This window comes from Poecile atricapillus, chromosome 15 (assembly GCF_030490865.1).
Source record: "Poecile atricapillus isolate bPoeAtr1 chromosome 15, bPoeAtr1.hap1, whole genome shotgun sequence".
NCBI classification, from domain to species: Eukaryota; Metazoa; Chordata; class Aves; order Passeriformes; family Paridae; genus Poecile; species Poecile atricapillus.
The window spans coordinates 682,040-703,197 of record NC_081263.1 but is presented as its reverse complement, the minus strand read 5'-3'; the positions used below and the strand labels follow the sequence as shown (position 1 = coordinate 703,197).

Below are 21,158 nucleotides of genomic sequence, written 5' to 3'. Positions count from 1 at the left end.
CGAAAGGGCGGCGGTGCTGGTTCCAGCAGATCTCTCGATGGCTGAGCCGCTCGCTGAGCCTTGGTTCAGCACCTGCCCAGCCCCTGCAGAGCTCAGAGACCCCCAGCAGGGGTGTGAGGGGGTGCCTGGTGCAGCCCAGCACTCCGGGTGTCCGTGTCACCCCGGCTGTGCCTGACCCTCCGCAGCGCAGGGACCGTGATGGCAAAGGTGGGGAGCAGCAGCAGGAGACCCCAGGGCTGCGGGAGCTGTGCGGGCATGGCCAGCAGGGACACGGGGACACGGGGACACAGGGACATGGGGACACAGGGACATGGGGACACAGGGACACGGGGACACATGGACATGGGGACACAGGGACACGGGGACACGGGGACACAGGGACACATGGACATGGGGACACAGGGGCATGGACATGGGGACACAGGGACATGGGGACACAGGGACACAGGGACATGGACATGGGGACACAGGGACACAGGGACACAGGGACATGGACATGGGGACACAGGGACATGGACATGGGGACACAGGGACACGGGGACACAGGGACACAGGGACATGGGGACACAGGGACACAGGGACACGGGGACATGGACATGGGGACACAGGGACACAGGGACATGGGGACACAGGGACACAGGGACACGGGGACACAGGGACATGGGGACACAGGGACACAGGGACATGGACATGGGGACACAGGGACACGGGGACACATGGACATGGGGACACAGGGACATGGACATGGGGACACAGGGACATGGGGACACAGGGACATGGGGACACAGGGACACGGGGACATGGACATGGGGACACAGGGACACAGGGACACAGGGACATGGGGACACAGGGACATGGGGACACAGGGACACAGGGACACAGGGACACAGGGACATGGACATGGGGACACAGGGACATGGACATGGGGACACAGGGACACGGGGACACAGGGACACAGGGACATGGGGACACAGGGACACAGGGACACAGGGACATGGACATGGGGACACAGGGACACAGGGACACAGGGACACAGAGACACAGGGACACAGGGACATGGACATGGGGACACAGGGACACAGGGACATGGACATGGGGACGCAGGGACACAGAGACACAGGGACATGGACATGGGGACACAGGGACACAGGGACACAGGGACACAGGGACACGGGGACACAGGGACACAGGGACACAGGGACACGGGGACACAGGGACATGGACATGGGGACACAGGGACACAGGGACACATGGACACAGGGACACAGGGACACGGGGACACAGGGACAGGGACACAGGGACACAGAGACACAGGGACACAGGGACAGGGACACAGGGACACAGGGACACAGGGACACAGGGACACAGGGACACAGGGACACGGGGACACATGGACACAGGGACATGGGGACACAGGGACACGGGGACACAGGGACACAGGGACACAGGGACACGGGGACACAGGGACATGGACATGGGGACACAGGGACACAGGGACACATGGACACAGGGACACAGGGACACGGGGACACAGGGACAGGGACACAGGGACACAGAGACACAGGGACACAGGGACAGGGACACAGGGACACAGGGACACAGGGACACAGGGACATGGACATGGGGACACAGGGACAGGGACACAGGGACACAGAGACACAGGGACACGGGGACATGGGGACACAGGGACACAGGGACACGGGGACACAGGGACACAGGGACACAGGGACACGGGGACATGGACATGGGGACACAGGGACAGGGACACAGGGACACAGAGACACAGGGACACGGGGACACAGGGACACAGGGACACAGGGACATGGGGACACAGGAACATGGACATGGGGACACAGGGACACAGGGACACAGGGACACAGGGACATGGACATGGGGACACAGGGACACAGGGACACAGGGACATGGACATGGGGACACAGGGACACAGGGACACAGGGACACAAGGACACAGGGACACAGGGACACAGGGACACAGGGACACAGGGACATGGACATGGAGACACAGGGACACAGGGACACAGGGACACAGGGACACAAGGACACAGGGACACAGGGACATGGACATGGGGACACAGGGACACAGGGACACAGGAACAGGGACATGGGGACATGGGGACACAGGGACACAGGGACACAGGGACACAAGGACACAGAGACACAGGGACATGGACATGGGGACACAGGGACACAGGGACACAGGGACACGGGGACACAGGGACACAGGGACACAGGGACATGGACATGGACATGGGGACACAGGGACACAGGGACACAGGGACACAGGGACACAGGGACATGGACATGGGGACACAGGGACACAGGGACACAGGGACACAGGGACACAGGGACACAGGGACAGCTTCCCAGCCCAGGCTCCTGGAGCCAATGCGCCCCACACGGGACCTGGAAACAAACGCCCGAGTTCCCTTTGGCCAGGAGGGGCAAGGCAAAGTCCCCTCCCTCATCTGACCGAGGTGAGCTGACATCACCTGTGCCGTGCTCGCTGCATTCTGAGCGACTAATCCAAAAACACAGCCCGAGCTCGCTACAAATGGAAGAGAAATGGAAGGCTGCACGTGTTTTAAGGAAGTCCTACGAGCCCTTTCCTTGTGCATCTAAGGGCAATGACTACGGGGCAGCGGCTGGGTGGTGAAGACGTTCATCTCTTTCCCTTTCTAAGTAAATATTTTATTCCAGTTACTTAAAATCCAAGTTGAGAAGGAGATTCAGGTGGCTAGAAGGCTTCATACTTTATTCCAGCAACATATCCAAATATATCAACAGGATTAATTACGATTTTGTGTGTGACTGAAAGTGCAAGGAGGTATCTTTGCAGTTTGTATGGTCACCTGAGCAGCTTGTCACTGCTCAGCGATTGAGTGGGAATGGTTCAGAGCCCCTCTGCAGTAGCTATTGAAGGAAATGGGTGGTTTTTGTGCTTCACAGCAGAAGAATTTATATTCTGCATTTGAACTATGGTACTTAATGTGACCGTGGAAAGTTCTTATTCACCATACAACTGTTTTCCCCTTTTGGGAATCCAATTAAGCTATTGGCCTTTGAGAGTTAATTTTGCATTATGTAATTATGAGTTAATAGAAAGCAATTTCCTCTGAAATGTTCTTTTGTTCCTGGTTGTCCTTGTCCCCGGATTTCTGGAAGGCAGTTGTATTTCTACATGGTGTGAAGCCATGAATTCAGGTAGCTTAAAGAGAGGCAGAATTTCACCCCACGGTCTTGGCTCCGCTGCTAGTTTTGAAATCCAGCTGTGTGCCTGAATAATGCAGATGTTTTTCCATCCCTGTCACCTGGCAGGAGTTAGGCAGGGTTTCACCTCTTCCTCCATTGCCTTTTCATCTGGTTATATCTGAAGTCCTTGCAGACCAGGGAAGAGCAGCATTCTTCCATCTGATCCACAAACAAGGCTGGCCCCAGTGGAGAGCTTTCTGGCATTCTCCTCTTGACCTCCAGATGTACTGGAAATAGCCTGTTTATTTTCTGACTCTTAGACAGTTTGGGCTGTTTGGCAATAGTTTACCCCAGCCATTGTCATAGCCTTTTGTGAGGGACTTTTTAAAGTAGTATTTTAAAATAAGGATAAATTACTTGCATTGAATTACAAAATAATTTCATCTCATCAGCTGAAATTTTCTTCCTTGGGAAGTTTTGGGAAGTACAGCCTGCTGTATTCCCTTGACTGAGTATTTAGATCTCAAAGGCATTTTATGAGTTTTTGCACAAGTCTGCTCTTTGACTGGATCAGATGATCAACCTTCAGAGGTGGGCTGATGAGCAAAATCATTTGAATCTCTGCAATGTGCCATGAGAAGACAAACATTTTAGCCTATTTCTCTGATTTCTCTGATGAGAGCTGCCTTCCAAGTGAACATGGAGCTTTGCAAAATCATTTCTGTGGATGTTGCCTCCTTTTGGGAGCTGTGACACATCTCTTGACTCCGGCAGAATGAGTCATCCCTATGGTTAGGCACGTGTTCACATGCTGCTAAGATCAGAGCCTTAATAGACTTGCTAGAAAGTGTAGTGGGTGGCATAATCTGGGAACTGGTCTACAGCACTCCTGTGTGCAAGGAGCATCTTGCAGCCTTCAGTGAGTTTTCCCATTTTAACAAACAAATACCTGCTTTTGGTTTCCTCTCTGTTCCTGCCGACACCAATGTGAGATTAAATGGCTGCATCCGTGGGTGGCAGTGGTCTGATACCCAGCTGAAAATGCCAGGGCTGCTTAGGTGTGCTCTTATTGCCAAATTAAGTACACACCCTGTTGTGTCTTTCTGAAAACCTGCTGCATCAATAATTATGTCTCTGATCTGGCTCATAGCATATGCTGTTGTGTATTTATTGCATATGCTGGGGCTGTGGGTGTACATGTAAAAAACATTTACATTCCCACTGTGCATGCATCCCCTGCGTCCTGCTGCGAGCCCGGGATGACACTGTGCTGCCGAGAGACATTCAGTGAAACACTGAGGGAGCACATTGCTTCTGCAAGGCTGGGAGCTGCTCAGCATCCAGTCCACCCCAAGTTCCTGTCCGTCTCTGGGAGACACAGCTCAGGCTCCCCCTTCCCTCACAAAGCACCTGGCAGCAGGAGCTCCAGGGAAGAGTTAAAGCAAGCCGCATTGCTGGGCAGCTGGAGGGCGACACGGTGTGACACTGACTGCCCTCACCTTTATAAATGGAGCCCCAAACCTCCCAAAACCTCCCCAGACCTCCCCAAACCTCCCCAGACCTCCCCAGACCTCCCCAAACCTCCCCAGACCTCCCCAAACCTCCCCAGACCACCCCAAACCTCCCCAGACCTCCCCAGACCTCCCCAAACCTCCCCAGACCTCCCCAGACCTCCCCAAACCTCCCCAGACCTCCCCAAACCTCCCCAGACCTCCCCAGACCTCCCCAGACCACCCCAAACCTCCCCAGACCTCCCCAAACCTCCCAAGACCTCCCCAAACCTCCCCAGACCTCCCCAGACCACCCCAAACCTCCCCAGACCTCCCCAAACCTCCCCAGACCTCCCCAGACCTCCCCAAACCTCCCCAGACCTCCCCAGACCTCCCCAGACCACCCCAAACCTCCCCAGACCTCCCCAAACCTCCCCAGACCTCCCCAGACCACCCCAAACCTCCCCAGACCACCCCAAACCTCCCCAGACCTCCCCAGACCTCCCCAAACCTCCCCAGACCTCCCCAGACCTCCCCAAACCTCCCCAAACCTCCCCAGACCTCCCCAGACCATGCGTGGTGCAACAGTGTCCGTTCCCTCCCTCCGAGCCATCAGAACTGCTCTCCCTCCAGATACAAAATGTCTTTTGTGTGCAGACGCGCTCCAGGGGCGCAGCTGCATCTTCTCGAGGTGTGGGTGCCCTGGCAGGACCTGTCCCTGCGTTCCTGCTCACGGCAGGAATAGACCCTGACCTTCCCCCCGAGGCTGCTGGCAAAGCCGCTCTCTCAAACCCTCCTTACAGCGGCTCAGGCCCCATCGCTCGCTTAAACTCTGAACAAAGTGGGACTTTGCTGCTCCCCACAGCTGCCAGGGCTGCAATGGTGGCTGCAGGGCTGCAGCGGTGGCTGTAGGCTGCAGCGGTGGCTGCAGGCTGCAGCGGTGGCTGCAGGCTGCAGCGGTGGCTGCAGGGCTGCAGCGGTGGGTGCGGGCTGCAGCGGTGGCTGCAGCGGTGGCTGCAGGCTGCAGTGGTGGCTGTAGGCTGCAGCGGTGGGTGCAGGCTGCAGTGGTGGCTGTAGGCTGCAGCGGTGGGTGCAGGCTGCAGTGGTGGCTGTAGGCTGCAGCAGTGGGTGCGGGCTGCAGCGGTGGGTACAGGCTGCAGCGGTGGGTACAGGCTGCAGTGGTGGCTGCAGGCTGCAGCGGTGGCTGTAGGCTGCAGCGGTGGCTGTAGGCTGCAGCGGTGGGTGCGGGCTGCAGCGGTGGCTGCAGCGGTGGGTGCAGGGCTGCAGCGGTGGCTGCAGGCTGCAGTGGTGGGTGCAGGGCTGCAGTGGTGGGTGCAGGGCTGCAGTGGTGGGTGCAGGCTGCAGCAGTGGGTGCAGGCTGCAGTGGGGCAGAGCCAGGGCTCCCTGGGCACGAGTGACCATTGCTCTCCCGGCCACAGCCCCGCCTGGCAGTGCCCCTGCCCCCTGCCCCGAGTCCCAGCCCGGCCCGTGGAATGGTCCCAGAGCGAAACCTCTGGTCCCGTTTCATGTCATTGTTTTTTATTGGCAAAGGATAACAAGTGGCAGGATGGCTTTGACTGAGGCTCCTGATCCCTTAGCTGGGGTGCAGTGGAGAGGCAGGGAAGGACGAGAGGGGAAGAGACAAAGCAAGAGAAAAGGGTCAAAGTGAAGTGGATTGACTGGAGCCCTGGGGAGAGAGGGAGATGGGAGGTGAGTCAGAGTGGGGCAGGCATGTCCAGTGTGGCTCCAAGGCTTCCCTGACTTCATTTGTCTGTGACAGTCCCCGCTGCGGCAGCCCAGGCCTGGGAGCGAGTTTCTGGGTGGCTCCTCCAGCAATGTCATTGCTAATTAAATATGTTCTAAAGGTTAGATTATTGGTTGCGACGATGTCTCACCTTTGACCATGTCTGCATCAAACAAATCATAAACCAAGCAAGAAATCTTCTTGCATTTCCTCGCCCGAGGCATCCTTTTAGGAGTTGGCCAAACGCTATTTTGTGAACAGCAAATCCAGCTGCCACTTGGCCATGCAGTTCTGCTGCAGTACTGTGGACTAGCAGAAGTTAATAGGGCTCAGGATTTAATTTATTTCAATGAAGGTGGTGATGGAGTAGCAGTCCTGGAAAACAAGAACAAGTACCAGTTTCCTCATTCCTGAAGTTAATGCAGCTCATGCAGTCTCTCCAGGCAAATCCCTGTTTTCCTCCGCAGCATCCTTCCATGCCTTGGCACATAAAGAAAATGAATGCCTTACCTTTTAATGAGAGATTTCTACTTTTCTGCTAAACTCCTCTCTTTTTAAACTTTATTTTTATATTCTTGCTCCAGTGAGACTCTGTATCTACGAGAAGCTTGCCTGTGTCCCTTCCGCTGAACATGGGAACTGTTTTCTTTATTTGCCCCTCCTGCACCCAGGCTGGAAGGGGGGCTAGTCCTTGCAGGGGTTACGGTGTCGCACAGCCATACCTGGAGAATCCTTTATCCCAGAGATCCTTTATCCCTTATCCCATTTTATCCCAGTGCCAGGCTGGCACGGGGCTGGTGCAGGGCAGTGTCCAGCCCACAGTCCCGCTGTCACCGTGCTCTGGGGTCGGCACTTTGGGCTGAGCATGCCTCACTCCCTGCCTGGGAGACTCATCCCTGGGACCCGTGTGGGGAGGGACACACAGGGCGTGTCCTGGCAGATGGCCTGTCCCCATCTCCTGTCCCACAGCCCATCATTCCTGGGAGTGCTGCTGCCTTTGCTGCCCACCCTGGGCGGTGGCAGCTGGCCATGTCTGGCCCACAGCCTCCCTTCCTGCCTGGAGCCTGGGCTTGGCTTTCTCAGCATTATCTGCTGGTGAAATAGGAATTATCTCTCCTTCCAGCCTCCCCCGAGCAAAGTCTGCAATCATAAACGAGGCACGAACCAGTCCTCTCTGGGCTGGGCTGGGCCCCATCTGCTCTGCAGCAACTTCCCGCTCCCTCGATAAAGACGGTGTTTCTGGTCTCTCATATTTTAATTTTCAGGCATCTCCATATCTCCTTCCAACTCCTCCTACAGACGTGAGGGGAGCTGCCCACAAATGTGTACAAAACTACTTCATTACCGTGTAACCGACTGGGCTGCTGTTGCTGGTCGTGCTCATTATTTCCCTGACCGTGATGACTTTGCCCCTTCTTCCCTTCCACTCATCTCCTCCATCACCTCCCCTCTGGCTCCGTCTTCCCCCGCACGATGTCTGGGGCACCCAGCACTTGCTCCGACAGACCCCAGCTGCTCGCTGGACCGGGCAGGGGGTGAGCCCTGGTTCTCCTGGGGCTGTGTGTCCCAGGGGCACGGCTGTGTGTCCCTGGACCACGGCTGGGTGTCCCAGGGGCATGGCTGGGTGTCCCAGGGGCACGGCTGGGTGTCCCAGGGGCACGGCTGGGTGTCCCTGGACCACGGCTGTGTGTCCCAGGGGCACGGCTGGGTGTCCCAGGGGCACGGCTGGGTGTCCCAGGGGCATGGCTGTGTGTCCCTGGACCACGGCTGGGTGTCCCTGGGGCACGGCTGGGTGTCCCGAGCCGTTGATGAACGTCCCGGGGCCACGGCTGGGTGTCCTGGGGTCACGGTCGGCTTCCCTTGGGTCACGGCCGGCTGTCCTCAGCCACTTCTGCGTGTCTTGGGGCCGCTGCCGGGTGTCCCTTGACGGCTGCCGGGCGTCCCGGGCCATTGCAGTCTGTGGCGGGGGCCCAGAGCCACTGCCGGGCGTCCCGGGGCTGCCGCCGCCTGTCCCGGGAGCAGCGCAGGAGCCGCGGCCGGCGGGCCCGAGCTCGGCTGCCGTGACCCGGGACCACCGGCGGTGCGCGGGGCGGTGTCAGCCGAGGAGCCGGCGGTGCTGCGGGGCCCGGGCCCGCCCCGCTGCCCGCCCCGCTCCCCGCCCCGCCGCGGCACATTCATGCGGCGGCGCTGGGCGCGGGCGGCGGCTCGGAGCGGCCCCGGCGCGGCGCCTCCCGCCGGGCCTCGGCGCATGTGAGCGGCGGCCGAGCGGCTGCAGGGCGGCGGCGGCGCCGCATCGGCCATGCGGTGGCCCCGCGGCCCCCGCGGCGCCTGGCGGCTGCTGCCCCGGCGCTCGCTGCTGGCCGCGCTCTTCCTCTTCTCGCTCTCCTCCTCCTTCCTTTACTTCGTCTATGTGGCGCCGGGCATCGGTAAGCGGCGGCCCGGGGCCGGGGGCCCGGGGCGGGGGGGCACGGGCGGGGGCGCGGACGCACCGTCTCCCGCTGGAAACGCTGAGTAATCCGCGCCCGGCCGGCCCGGGGGCCGCGGCATCCCCGGCGAGGGGCGGCCCGGGCCCGGCGCCCCCGGCTCCGCGGTGCCCGGGGCTGGGCAGCGCGTCCTCACCGCCCGCCGCGGCCGCGGGAGGAGGAGACGCTGCCCCCGGAGCCCCTCGGGGCGGCCGCGGCTCCCCGGGGCTGCGGGAGGTGCCGGCCCCGCTCCCCGGGGCTGCGGGAGGTGCCGGTCCCTCTCCCCGCTCCTGCCTGCTGCCCGGCCCGGAGTTTGTTTTGAAGTACTGGAGTGTTGTCCAAGTGCTTGTGATCCGAACGTGCTCCCTGGCGGAAATCCTACTCTGATTGTCAAGTGGGAAGATGAGAAGTGTGTATTTTAGAAGGAGAGTGTACTCGTTCCTGTGTTCCTTGTCATGGCTTCATGGGGAGCTGGAGGAGCCGTGTGTCAATATGGCCAGCACCCGGTGCTGCTGGGGCTGTCTGTCCATCTCCTTTGAGATACGGGCAGACTCGTGCCCGGAAAGCATCTGTTCTCTTCATGCGGTGTATCTCGTTTCTGCAAGGAGCCGAGGCTCGTGGTTTGGCCTTCAACCAAACTTTGGCAACAATTTATTTCTATAGAAACAGCCCTTTCCAAAGAAATAGGGACTTTCTCCTTGAAATGTCATTGGTGTTGCTCCTGCCATTCCTATCTTGGACATCCCAAGGAGGTCTCTGTGTGCTTTCAAGGTGACTTCTGTGGGTTTTTATTTACAGATGATGTCCCGTGGCTGCCTCTGGGCTTTGGGAGCCTTTCCCAGGGCTGAGAAGGGGTTGGCTGGTGTATGAAGCTCTTCTCGTGTCCTGGGCACATCCTGAGTGAGGCTGTGTGTGCTGAGCCTCGCCGGGGTGCCGGGGGCTCTGCTGTCCCTGTGTGCAGGTCCCCACGCTGCTGGCCTCAGCCCCACAGGCTGCTGGGGGCTGCTGAGCCCCCTCTGGGCTCTGCTGGAGGACGGTTTCACACGGGTGGGAACGGGAGGTGCAGCCTGGCCCGTCCTGTTCACGGGGTGTGGGGCCTGTGGCTCTGCATCCAGAGCATCCTGCAGCCCTTTGCGGGCACAGGGAATGGCGTGGATGTGGATGAGCTTCCCAGGGCCCAGGTGGAAGTGCACTTCAAGAAGGAAATTTCTCTTGTAAGGATGGCTTTGTTCCTTTTGTTAGAGTATTCTGATTAATTTTGTGTTACTTCTGCATGGTCACCAGTCTTAGAGATGATGCAGGGTATAAATATGTTTAAGACTAGTTCTGTGCCAAGAGGCCCTTCCCTGTGTGGACCTCAGATAACACGGTCACGTCCTACCCACCATTCCTGCTATCTGTGGTGCCCAAAGAGGAGGCAGGGAAGTGTTGGTGGTCCCTGACCCCACCCAACCATGGATGGCAGTAATGTTATGAGTCATCTTCTCATCAGGTGACAGAAGATGTGCTTCCTTTTTTAAATTTTATTTCCTTCCTTTTTCAGCCAAAAATGTTTCATCATGAAAACCCAGCCCAGTATTCCTGGGACGCCTGGGCTAATTCTCTCAGCACTTGGAGAGAGTTTGTTTTCAGGCTGCAGTAGTGAGTGGAAGCTTGGGAGAAGAGCGAGTGATGTAGGACATGAGCAGAGCTGGGGCCTTGAAGAAATTGACCATGTGTGGGTGATGGAGAGATGCTGTCAGCAGAGAGTTCTGGGGCGTTTGTCCTGCCTGCTGCCACCTCAGTGCGTGGAGCGGGGCTGGGCTGGGGACATCTCTGTCCTGAGACCATCCCTCATAGGGCATGCTGGGGAAACGGCTGAAGGAGGACTTGGAGTTCATTGGCTAAACCATGGGCAAGGAAGTGATAAATCCATTCCTTGATTTATCTCAATTAAAAAGAAAAAAAAAATCCAAATAAATGGGACCTGAAGCTGCAAGTGAACCTGAACCAGCTGGAGCCTAGAGGGGCTTTTGTCTGCCTGGTGCCACAGGCTGGAGCCAGCCTGCCCTGCCTGGGCAGCATCAGCCCCTGTGGGCTGGGAATGGCCCTGTGGCAGGGTGGCATCCCCACGGCAGGGTGTGCTGTCCCCATGGCTGGGAGCCTGTCCCCAAGCCCCGTGTTTGTGGGGGAAGATCTCATCGGCGCTGCCAGCCGTGTTGTGTTCAGGCAGTTGTGCGCCAGTGCCAGGAGAAAACTGGGACAGTTGCACTTCTGGGTGCTGTCTCAGCGCATTGGTGTGGAGCTGGCATGCTCGCCTGCTGGGAAAGCTGGATAACTGCTCCTGGTGCCCTTTGGAGATGGGGAAGGGGAGCCCAGCCTGGGTTCTGAGTTGCCTGCCCAGTGCTGGCCTGCTCCCTGATTGACCGTGGTGTTTGGCTCCTCGCAGCTCAGGTAACCCAGCAGTCTGCTCCAGACGGAAATGCAGGAAGAAATTCCTGTTTACTGTCAGCAGATAGCCATGCCTGGCTCCTGCAGCGAGCCCAGGGCTTTTGGGCCTTACATTTGTGTTGTGCCTGGACTTACGTGATGGCCAAGGCAGCTTCTCGTTTCTGTTCTTCACCAAGGTTTCCTCCTACAGAACTGAAATGTTTTTGTGGCCTCAGGTTTGTGCAGAGCGATCCAAAGTAAACAGCCAGCGCCGCTTCCTTCCCAGCTCCTGCATCCGACAGCCGCGTGTCCTCCGCACACAGCACCGTGCCGGTGTCACCCCGGGCTGCCCTGGGAGGTGAGCTCCAGCCAGCAGCCGTGGCACAGAGGCTGCCAGCTCTCCTTGTCCTCCCCGCTGCTCCCGGCGCGCGCTGGCTCCCGGCCGGTGACTGTGTGGGTCTGTCTCATGGTGGCCATTGTGAGCGGGATGAGGTGGCCGATTGTTCTGCGGGCAGGGGCCGAGGCACGGCGGGGCTGCGGTGGCTGCAGGCTCCAGGAGCCGCTCTGGTGTCCACGCTGCGGGCAGCGGGTGCGTGGGGCTGCTCCTGCGTGGGGAGCTCGCTTGTGCTCGCTGCTGTGCTCTGAGGCCGTGGGGCTGGGGGCGGGCTGGGCTTCCACTGCACAAACTCACACTGGCCCAGTCCTGGAAAAAACACAGCTTGGCACTGGGTAAACAGTTTTTGTCCTGTTGTGGAGGTCGGGGCCGCCTGGACAGGTTACTTTGCAGGGCTTGTTCTTGGCACTGAGGCTCTTGCCCTCTTGGGATAGCTGCTCTTTGTGCCTCTTGCCTTCCCTAGATGGGATGTGGAGAAATGGGATTGCCAGAGTCGCTCTGGCCGTGCCCAAACCCCAGTGTTAGAGCGAGGATGATGTGGGAACACAAGGAGTGTGCTGACTTGGGGGTGGAACGCCCCAAGAAGCTCTTTCTGTTTCATCCTGTGCTCTGCTTCTGAATTCATCCATGGGATGTGGGGTCGTCCCTGCATGTCCTGTTCTCACATGGTGGTGGCTCATACAGCTTTCCTACAAGTGTCTGGTTTTATTCTCTTTGAACAAGGCCTAGGAAATCAAGGGAATTTCCTCCTGCAGCTGAAAGTGGTAATGCTTTTTCAGGCTGCAAGTTATTTCATCTTGATGCCTCTAACTGCAACAGTGGGAACTTCTCAGACCTTGGACTTGGTCCTGGTGTAGAGGGTGGCTGGGAGGGCTGGCAGGGGCCTTCCCTGGCATTCAGGTAGCAGCTTTTGGCTTTTCCTTTGTTGTCTTGACAGATGTTGGAGCCTCTTTATTTAATTTTACTTTTTTAAATTTTGATTTCTACAGGAGTTGTACTTGGTTGGATCTTATGAAGGAAAATAATGTAGAGAATTTAAATTATTGAGTGAAAGATTGTTACCTGAGAGAGAGAGAGAGAGAGCTGTAATTCAGTCTGGCTTTACTTCCTCCAAACTTATCAGGAATTGCTCCCAACCGGTCATACGGGGCATGAGGTAGCACCACTAGCCCTGAATTACATTTATGGTGCAAGAACTTGATTTTGATAGGCAGGAGTGCTTTGAAACACTGTTGTGTTGTCTCTGTGTTGGTGAGCAGCAGAGCAGTGCTGTGGGGACCAGCAGCTGCCTCGGCACAGCTCGTCTGTCGCTTTTGGAACAATATTGTGTCACCAAAGGTGGCTGAGCCAGTTTGGTCGTTTAATGCCTCAGCTGGCAGATCTTAGGACGGAGGAGTTCTGGGGGAGAAAATGGCAAGAGATTTTGCTACTGCCAGCTTGTCCCAGGATGGAGGGACTGTGGGAAGGGGTGGAGTTGCCCGTGGTGGTGAGGGACAGAGGAAGAGTGGTGGCCAGGGTCCCGGGCAGGGGGTGGCACTGGGGGGACATGGAGCTGGGCTGGTGGGTCTGGCTGAGTCCCCCGTTGTGTGGGGGAGTGAGTGGCTGCTGCTCTGCCTCCTGAGCGCTGCTGTGGGGATGGGGGCAGAGTCTGGGCGAGGGGCAGCACAGGTGGGTGCTGGTGCCCAGCCTGTCCAAGCAGGACACTGAGCCACGATGGCCTCAGCTTGGCCGGGCAGGGCTGGCTGCAGGTGTCCTTCTGGGTTTGCTGGGGGCCTGGCCGCTGTCTGAGCAGGGACACGAGGGGAAGGTGCAGTAATGAAATGAGGTTTATGCTGTCATAGCCATGGCTTCCATCTCCAGGTGTTCCCCAGGCAGCAGGAGGAGTGAGGTATCTTACCGTGGAACATGGCAGCACTGCCCTCCTTCACCCTCCTCTGCCCGGAAAATCTGCCAAGCAGCATTTCACAAGCTAAGGAAGGAACAGCCTGCTTCCACAGCGGATCCCACAGAGGATACTGCCATCATTGGATCTGACAGTGACTGGGGGCAGTAAGAAATCCTCAAGTGCTCCTTGATACAAGAACTGGAGCTTGGGATCTCCTGTGCTCCGGGTGGAGGGGGGCTGTTTGCAGCTGTGGGAAGCCGTTCCTTTGGCACCACCACGTTCTTCCAGCAGAGAGGCTCCTCCAAGGCAGGTGTGGGGTGGGGAGCAGCCCTGTTCCACCCAGCTGCTCCTGTGCATCCAAGACACTGCTGCTGCAGAGCGTTGGTTGGAGACCACCTCTTGATCAAGGCTAACAAATTACAAGGTTTGAGAGCAGATGAATTACTGGGTTTTCTTTGCCTGTAAGCACCTGTGCTGTTTGTCAGGCACGTCTGGTTTGGGTTATTTTGCTGGTGCCTCACTGGGTGTTGCAACTGCAGAGTATGTGAAGAGTTCATGTTTCATCCGTGTGTCTCTGGAAGCCTGGCTTCTGGGAGCTGACTGGCAGACACAAAAGCTTCCAGGCACTGGTTCATTCCTGCAAATTGAGTGCTTCAAAACTTCAATAATCTGCAGCAGAGCAGATTTTTTTTAAAGCAAAACCACTGATGCTGTCAGCCCAGGAGACGTGGTCTTCATGGGTTTGGGAGGCCATGGAAGGCCAGGAGCTCAGCCGCTTCCTGTGGCTGCTGGCTCTGGTGGAGATAAAGGCTCTGACACTGCTGCTTTATTTCCTGAGCTGATCCTCTGCCTCTCTTCCAGGTGGACTCATTAATTGCATTAACTCAGGCAGCATCTGCTCTGCGGGGTATGATGAACCCCCCTGGGGACCAATGCAGGGAATGGAGATGAGCAGTGTGGGGAGCTGTGTGTTTGCACTTGATCCCATTTGAATGCTCTCACAATTGGTGGATTTAAATATCCGAGCACATGGAGTCTTTAGATACTTAATCTTACCTGAAATTCCTGGGGAGCCTCTCCAGGCTGGCAGCAGTGGTGGTGGCCTGGCTGACGTGCTCAGCAGAGCTCTCTGCTCACCCTGTGGCAGCACTGAGGGGTCTGGAGGAGAAGCTGATCTGCAGCTGTACAGAGCAAGGAAAGCATTCCCTGAACAGCTTTATTTTTAAAACATCATTGTCACAATACAATGTGTGTATTTACTTTTGACAAAACCTTTGCTGGGTTATTTTAGTAAAGTTTATTTCCATACAGGCTTTTTCTTCTCCATTGAATTCAGACTGTTCTGGCTGTGGTTTTGGCTGGCAGCATTTTGAACAGGGATGCTTTAGGGTGGTTAATGTGTGTTTGAAGCTTTTCTAGCACTAGCTCTGAATACCGTGGGGATTAGTCCTGTTTGGAGAGATGGAGGAGAAAATGTATAGTGGACTGTGCTGTTGAAATGCAAGATAAGCCCAAATGAGAAATTTTTCAGGGGTGTTGGCGGGTGTGGTTTTTTTGGGGAATGTGGAATAGATAACATTAAAACCACCAGGGCTTTCAACATTACCCTGGAGCTGCTCTTATTTTGAAAGGAAAGGTGGATTGGAAAGCTGAGGGTGATGTCAGTGCCCGGCAGGAGAAGAGCCCTTGGCCATCCTCATCTTCTGCTTGGAAGGGTCCCAGCGGTGACAGGGACAGCACATGTAGCCCTTGTCCTGCTGGGGAGCGTCCTCGTGGGTGGAGTACGATGGCCAGGGCCACGGGCTCCTTTTTTCATTATAAAAGGAATTTTCTGGGGCTTGCTGGCCTTGCTAAAGCACAGGAGGGACCTGGGGGTGTTTGGGGGATCCACTGTGCTCTGTAGTGACTGTGGGAGTTTTTGTTAAAGCCACGAGCTTCAGTGCTCCATATTTGACACTTTGCTTTCTCAAGGCACGTAAATGTTTCTGCAGGGGTGTGAAGAGCTGGGTTTGAGCTGCTGCCTCCCTCCTGGCTGTGTGGGGGAGGCGATGGTCAGCGCTTGCTTGCTGGGGCTTTAGCTGAGAGCGTGTGGTGACAGTGTGTGACTTCCTAAAGGTCATTTTCCTAGCTTGTTTGAGGTGCAAAACCAGCGGGTTCTGCCCTTTTTAGGCCTGTAGTTGTATGTGGCGTCCGTGGCACAAACATTTGTGGCACAAACCTCTCTAGAGCCCCTGTCCTGAGTGGGGCTTTCATCCTGGGGCCCCTCTGGAGGTGCTGTTGGGGCTGGCCAGCCCCCCTTGCAGCACAGGGGACCCAGGCTGTGTCTGTGTCTGTCCCCCAGCTCTTGTGGCAGGGAAGGGGCTGCTTCCAGGGGATGTGAGTTCAAACAGGACCGTGTTTTTATCCTGGGTTTGTGCCTCAGTCTCCCTTGCTGGGTGGGAGCCCGTGCTGTTTTCCTGCAGCAGGTGTGTGTGATGGTGAGGTGTGTGATGGTGAGGTGTGTGTGTGATGGTGAGGTGTGTGTGTGATGGTGAGGTGTGTGATGGTGAGGTGTGTGTGTGATGGTGAGCTGTGTGTGATGGTGAGGTGTGTGATGGTGAGGTGTGTGTGTGATGGTGAGGTGTGTGATGGTGAGGTGTGTGTGATGATGAGGTGTGTGTGTGATGGTGAGGTGTGTGTGATGGTGAGGTGTGTGTGATGGTGAGGTGTGTGTGATGGTGAGCTGTGTGTGATGGTGAGGTGTGTGAGGGTGAGGTGTGTGTGTGTGATGGTGAGGTGTGTGATGGTGAGGTGTGTGTGATGGTGAGGTGTGTGTGTGATGGTGAGGTGTGTGTGATGGTGAGGTGTGTGATGGTGAGGTGTGTGTGTGATGGTGAGGTGTGTGTGATGGTGAGGTGTGTGTGTGATGGTGAGGTGTGTGTGTGATGGTGAGGTGTGTGATGGTGAGGTGTGTGATGGTGAGGTGTGTGATGGTGAGGTGTGTGTGATGGTGAGGTGTGTGTGATGGTGAGGTGTGTGTGTGATGGTGAGGTGTGTGTGTGATGGTGAGGTGTGTGTGTGATGGTGAGCTGTGTGTGATGGTGAGCTGTGTGTGATGGTGAGGGGTGTGTGTGATGGTGAGCTGTGTGTGATGGTGAGCTGTGTGATGGTGAGGTGTGTGATGGTGAGCTGTGTGTGATGGTGAGGTGTGTGTGTGATGGTGAGGTGTGTGTGATGGTGAGGTGTGTGTGTGATGGTGAGGTGTGTGTGATGGTGAGGTGTGTGTGTGATGGTGAGGTGTGTGTGTGATGGTGAGGTGTGTGTGTCATGGTGAGGTGTGTGTGTGATGGTGAGGTGTGTGTGTGATGGTGAGGTGTGTGTGTGATGGTGAGGTGTGTGTGTGATGGTGAGGTGTGTGTGATGGTGAGGTGTGTGTGATGGTGAGGTGTGTGTGTGATGGTGAGGTGTGTGTGTCATGGTGAGGTGTGTGTGATGGTGAGGTGTGTGTGTCATGGTGAGGTGTGTGTGTGATGGTGAGGTGTGTGTGTGATGGTGAGGTGTGTGTGATGGTGAGCTGTGTGTGATGGTGAGGTGTGTGTGATGGTGAGGTGTGTGTGATGGTGAGGTGTGTGTGTGATGGTGAGGTGTGTGATGGTGAGGTGTGTGATGGTGAGGTGTGTGTGTGATGGTGAGGTGTGTGTGATGGTGAGGTGTGTGTGATGGTGAGGTGTGTGTGATGGTGAGCTGTGTGATGGTGAGGTGTGTGTGATGGTGAGCTGTGTGTGATGGTGAGGTGTGTGATGGTGAGGTGTGTGATGGTGAGGTGTGTGTGTGATGGTGAGCTGTGTGTGATGGTGAGGTGTGTGATGGTGAGGTGTGTGATGGTGAGCTGTGTGTGATGGTGAGGTGTGTGATGGTGAGGTGTGTGTGATGGTGAGCTGTGTGATGGTGAGGTGTGTGTGTGATGGTGAGCTGTGTGTGATGGTGAGGTGTGTGTGTGATGGTGAGCTGTGTGTGATGGTGAGCTGTGTGTGATGGTGAGGTGTGTGATGGTGAGGTGTGTGTGTGATGGTGAGGTGTGTGTGATGGTGAGGTGTGTGTGATGGTGAGGTGTGTGTGTGATGGTGAGGTGTGTGTGTGATGGTGAGGTGTGTGTGATGGTGAGGTGTGTGTGATGGTGAGCTGTGTGATGGTGAGGTGTGTGATGGTGAGGTGTGTGTGATGGTGAGGTGTGTGTGATGGTGAGGTGTGTGTGTGATGGTGAGGTGTGTGTGTGATGGTGAGGTGTGTGTGTGATGGTGAGGTGTGTGTGATGGTGAGGTGTGTGATGGTGAGGTGTGTGTGATGGTGAGGTGTGTGTGTGATGGTGAGGTGTGTGTGATGGTGAGGTGTGTGATGGTGAGGTGTGTGATGGTGAGGTGTGTGTGATGGTGAGCTGGGTGTGATGGTGAGGTGTGTGTGATGGTGAGGTGTGTGTGATGGTGAGCTGTGTGTGTGATGGTGAGCTGTGTGTGTGATGGTGAGCTGTGTGTGATGGTGAGCTGTGTGTGATGGTGAGGTGTGTGATGGTGAGGTGTGTGTGTGATGGTGAGGTGTGTGATGGTGAGGTGTGTGTGTGATGGTGAGGTGTGTGTGTGATGGTGAGGTGTGTGTGTGATGGTGAGGTGTGTGATGGTGAGCTGTGTGTGTGATGGTGAGGTGTGTGTGTGATGGTGAGGTGTGTGTGTGATGGTGAGGTGTGTGTGATGGTGAGGTGTGTGATGGTGAGGTGTGTGTGATGGTGAGGTGTGTGTGATGGTGAGCTGTGTGTGATGGTGAGGTGTGTGTGATGGTGAGGTGTGTGATGGTGAGGTGTGTGTGTGATGGTGAGGTGTGTGTGATGGTGAGGTGTGTGATGGTGAGGTGTGTGTGTGATGGTGAGGTGTGTGTGTGATGGTGAGGTGTGTGTGTGATGGTGAGGTGTGTGTGATGGTGAGGTGTGTGATGGTGAGGTGTGTGATGGTGAGGTGTGTGTGTGATGGTGAGGTGTGTGTGATGGTGAGGTGTGTGTGTGATGGTGAGGTGTGTGTGTGATGGTGAGGTGTGTGTGATGGTGAGGTGTGTGTGTGATGGTGAGGTGTGTGTGTGATGGTGAGGTGTGTGTGATGGTGAGCTGTGTGTGATGGTGAGGTGTGTGTGTGATGATGAGGTGTGTGTGATGGTGAGGTGTGTGTGATGGTGAGGTGTGTGTGATGGTGAGGTGTGTGATGGTGAGGTGTGTGTGTGATGGTGAGGTGTGTGTGATGGTGAGGTGTGTGTGTGATGGTGAGGTGTGTGTGATGGTGAGCTGTGTGTGATGGTGAGGTGTGTGTGTGATGGTGAGGTGTGTGTGATGGTGAGGTGTGTGTGATGGTGAGGTGTGTGTGTGATGGTGAGGTGTGTGATGGTGAGGTGTGTGTGTGATGGTGAGGTGTGTGTGTGATGGTGAGGTGTGTGTGATGGTGAGGTGTGTGTGTGATGGTGAGGTGTGTGTGATGGTGAGGTGTGTGTGATGGTGAGGTGTGTGATGGTGAGGTGTGTGTGTGATGGTGAGGTGTGTGTGATGGTGAGGTGTGTGTGATGGTGAGGTGTGTGATGGTGAGGTGTGTGATGGTGAGCTGTGTGTGATGGTGAGCTGTGTGTGATGATGAGGTGTGTGATGGTGAGCTGTGTGTGAGAGCTGCTGTGGAGCTGTTCCCACCCTGTGCCTCCCCAGCCTGAAGGGTGAAGGTTTGGAGCTGTTTCTGTTTGGGGGATGCCACTGCACACGCAATGGAAGAAAGCAAGTGCAGGTAGAGCAGCCACTGCACTGCTGTGGGCTGGGCTGTGGTGAGGCAGTTTCACCAGTGTTTGTTTGTGTGTCTAGAGAACTTTATGGCAAAATAATTGTTTGGTTTTACTGAATGCTATTGCCATACAAGTTATCAAAGGAGACTCTTGAAACCTGGTGCTGTGTTAGGCACCTGCCTTGCTTTGGAGAGACCAAGCTGGGCTGAGCTGTGCTTGCAGCAGCTCAGGGGGTTCCCTGCACTGGCAGGACAGGCTGCTGCAGACCATGGGATGCCTGCACACTCTCGATTGATGGTGTCTCCCCACAGCAGCAGGTTGGGAGCAAGGATTTTGGGTGGGAAGAGGAGAAGACGGCTGCATGAATGCTGATGTTTATGAATTGTCTCCAAAAAAACCTGTACAAAGCAGTTGGAATAGAAGAGGAAAGCAGACACTGCAGTGCACCAGGTAGTCAAGTGCAAACAGGTATTTTTTCCCTGGCTACCTGGCAGGAAAAGGAAGGCATCCAGTGCCTGCCTGGGTGCCCGCTGTGCCCGCGGGGCTGGCAGGGGCGCTGGGTGCTCCTGGCACGGCTGCTGGCGGCAGCAGGGCAGGGCTGGGATGCGTGGGGGGAGCTGTGGGATCAGCAGGCGATGCACAGAGCACAGGTAAATAAAATGAACTGCTGGAGCAGCCGTGTGCCAGGCAGGAAAGGCCAGAGCTGCAGCAGCTGGCAGGGAGCAGGGCTGTGCCCAGCGCTGCAGCAGCCGGAGTCGAGGGACAGCACCGTGAGCTCCTGGCAGCAAACACGGCTGCCCTCGAGCTGGGGACCCTGGAGGGACACAGGGTGGCCCCCACTCCCGCAGGAATGTGAAATGCTTCCACACATGCAGCTCGCTCTCGTTCTGCAGTCATTTTTTTTCCCCCCTCAGTGTTTTTCCAACTCATGTCTTGCTGCCAGAGTCCATATTAATAATGCATGACTTTTTTTTTTATGGTGCTTCCTTCCCGGCATCCCTTTCAGCTGCTGAGTCAGAGAAGATTGTTATAGCAGCAACCTCTGAAGCGGTGAAATGCCCCTGCAGTGCTCAACTGCTGTCATTTATCATCCCAGCTCCTCTGCGGGCAGCCTGTTCCCTTGCCCGGCTTGGGGGGAGGATCCCTGTGCCAAAAACCTGATTCCTGTTACACCAGCTGATGGCTGGCGAGCTGAGCTCTGCTCAGCCTTCCTGGCTAGTGTTTGCTGACAACAGATACTGCCTCTGTTGGCTGCCTTCTTTTTTTGTATGAAATCCTGTAAAGTTTTTTCCTGAACTGTCTAAAACTGTGTTTTGGGATTGCACCCAAGACTTTTTTTTTTGTTTTTTCCCCTCTTTACTGATTTTTAAATAATTGTTTTCGTCCCTGCATTCCCTTTGAGATCTATACCTGGGCTTTTAGGGTAGTTGGGATGACAGAAGCCATATAATGTGTTAATGGGGTTAAATTAACTTAAAATCCTTCCAGTAGCTGTTGAGACGTGCCTGGCTGCTGCAGAAGCCTTGGAGCTGCTAATGCAGCATGGAACAGAGATCTGAAGGGCTCCTGCTGCAGGCTGTGCTCAGCCCAGTGTGTCCCCTGCATGTCTGGAACCTGGAGGGAGATAGGGAACAATAGCACTTGTCAGGGGATTTGTGTTCTAAAGACTTCAGTAACACCTCCCCTGTGATCTCAGGAGCAGATTCTGCTGTCCCCTGTCCCAGTATAACTTGGGGTGGCTGCTGGTGGGGCATGGGGACACAACATCCTCACGGTCTTC

The 21,158-nt window shown here is 56.1% G+C and overlaps 1 protein-coding gene across 2 annotated transcripts in view; it reads left to right on the top strand.

Annotated features, from left to right (window-relative positions):
* The first annotated feature begins 8,635 nt into the window (after positions 1-8,635).
* B4GALT5 (beta-1,4-galactosyltransferase 5) overlaps positions 8,636-21,158 on the top strand; it is a 35,942-nt gene continuing 23,419 nt past the window's right edge. Inside the window, exon 1 of one of the 2 annotated variants that reach the window (XM_058850330.1) lies at positions 8,636-8,870. In XM_058850330.1, coding sequence (XP_058706313.1) covers positions 8,744-8,870 — 127 coding nt within the window. In that variant the 5' untranslated portion in view covers positions 8,636-8,743. The remainder of the gene's footprint in view (positions 8,871-21,158) is intronic. The other variant, XM_058850331.1, reaches the window with a different exon arrangement.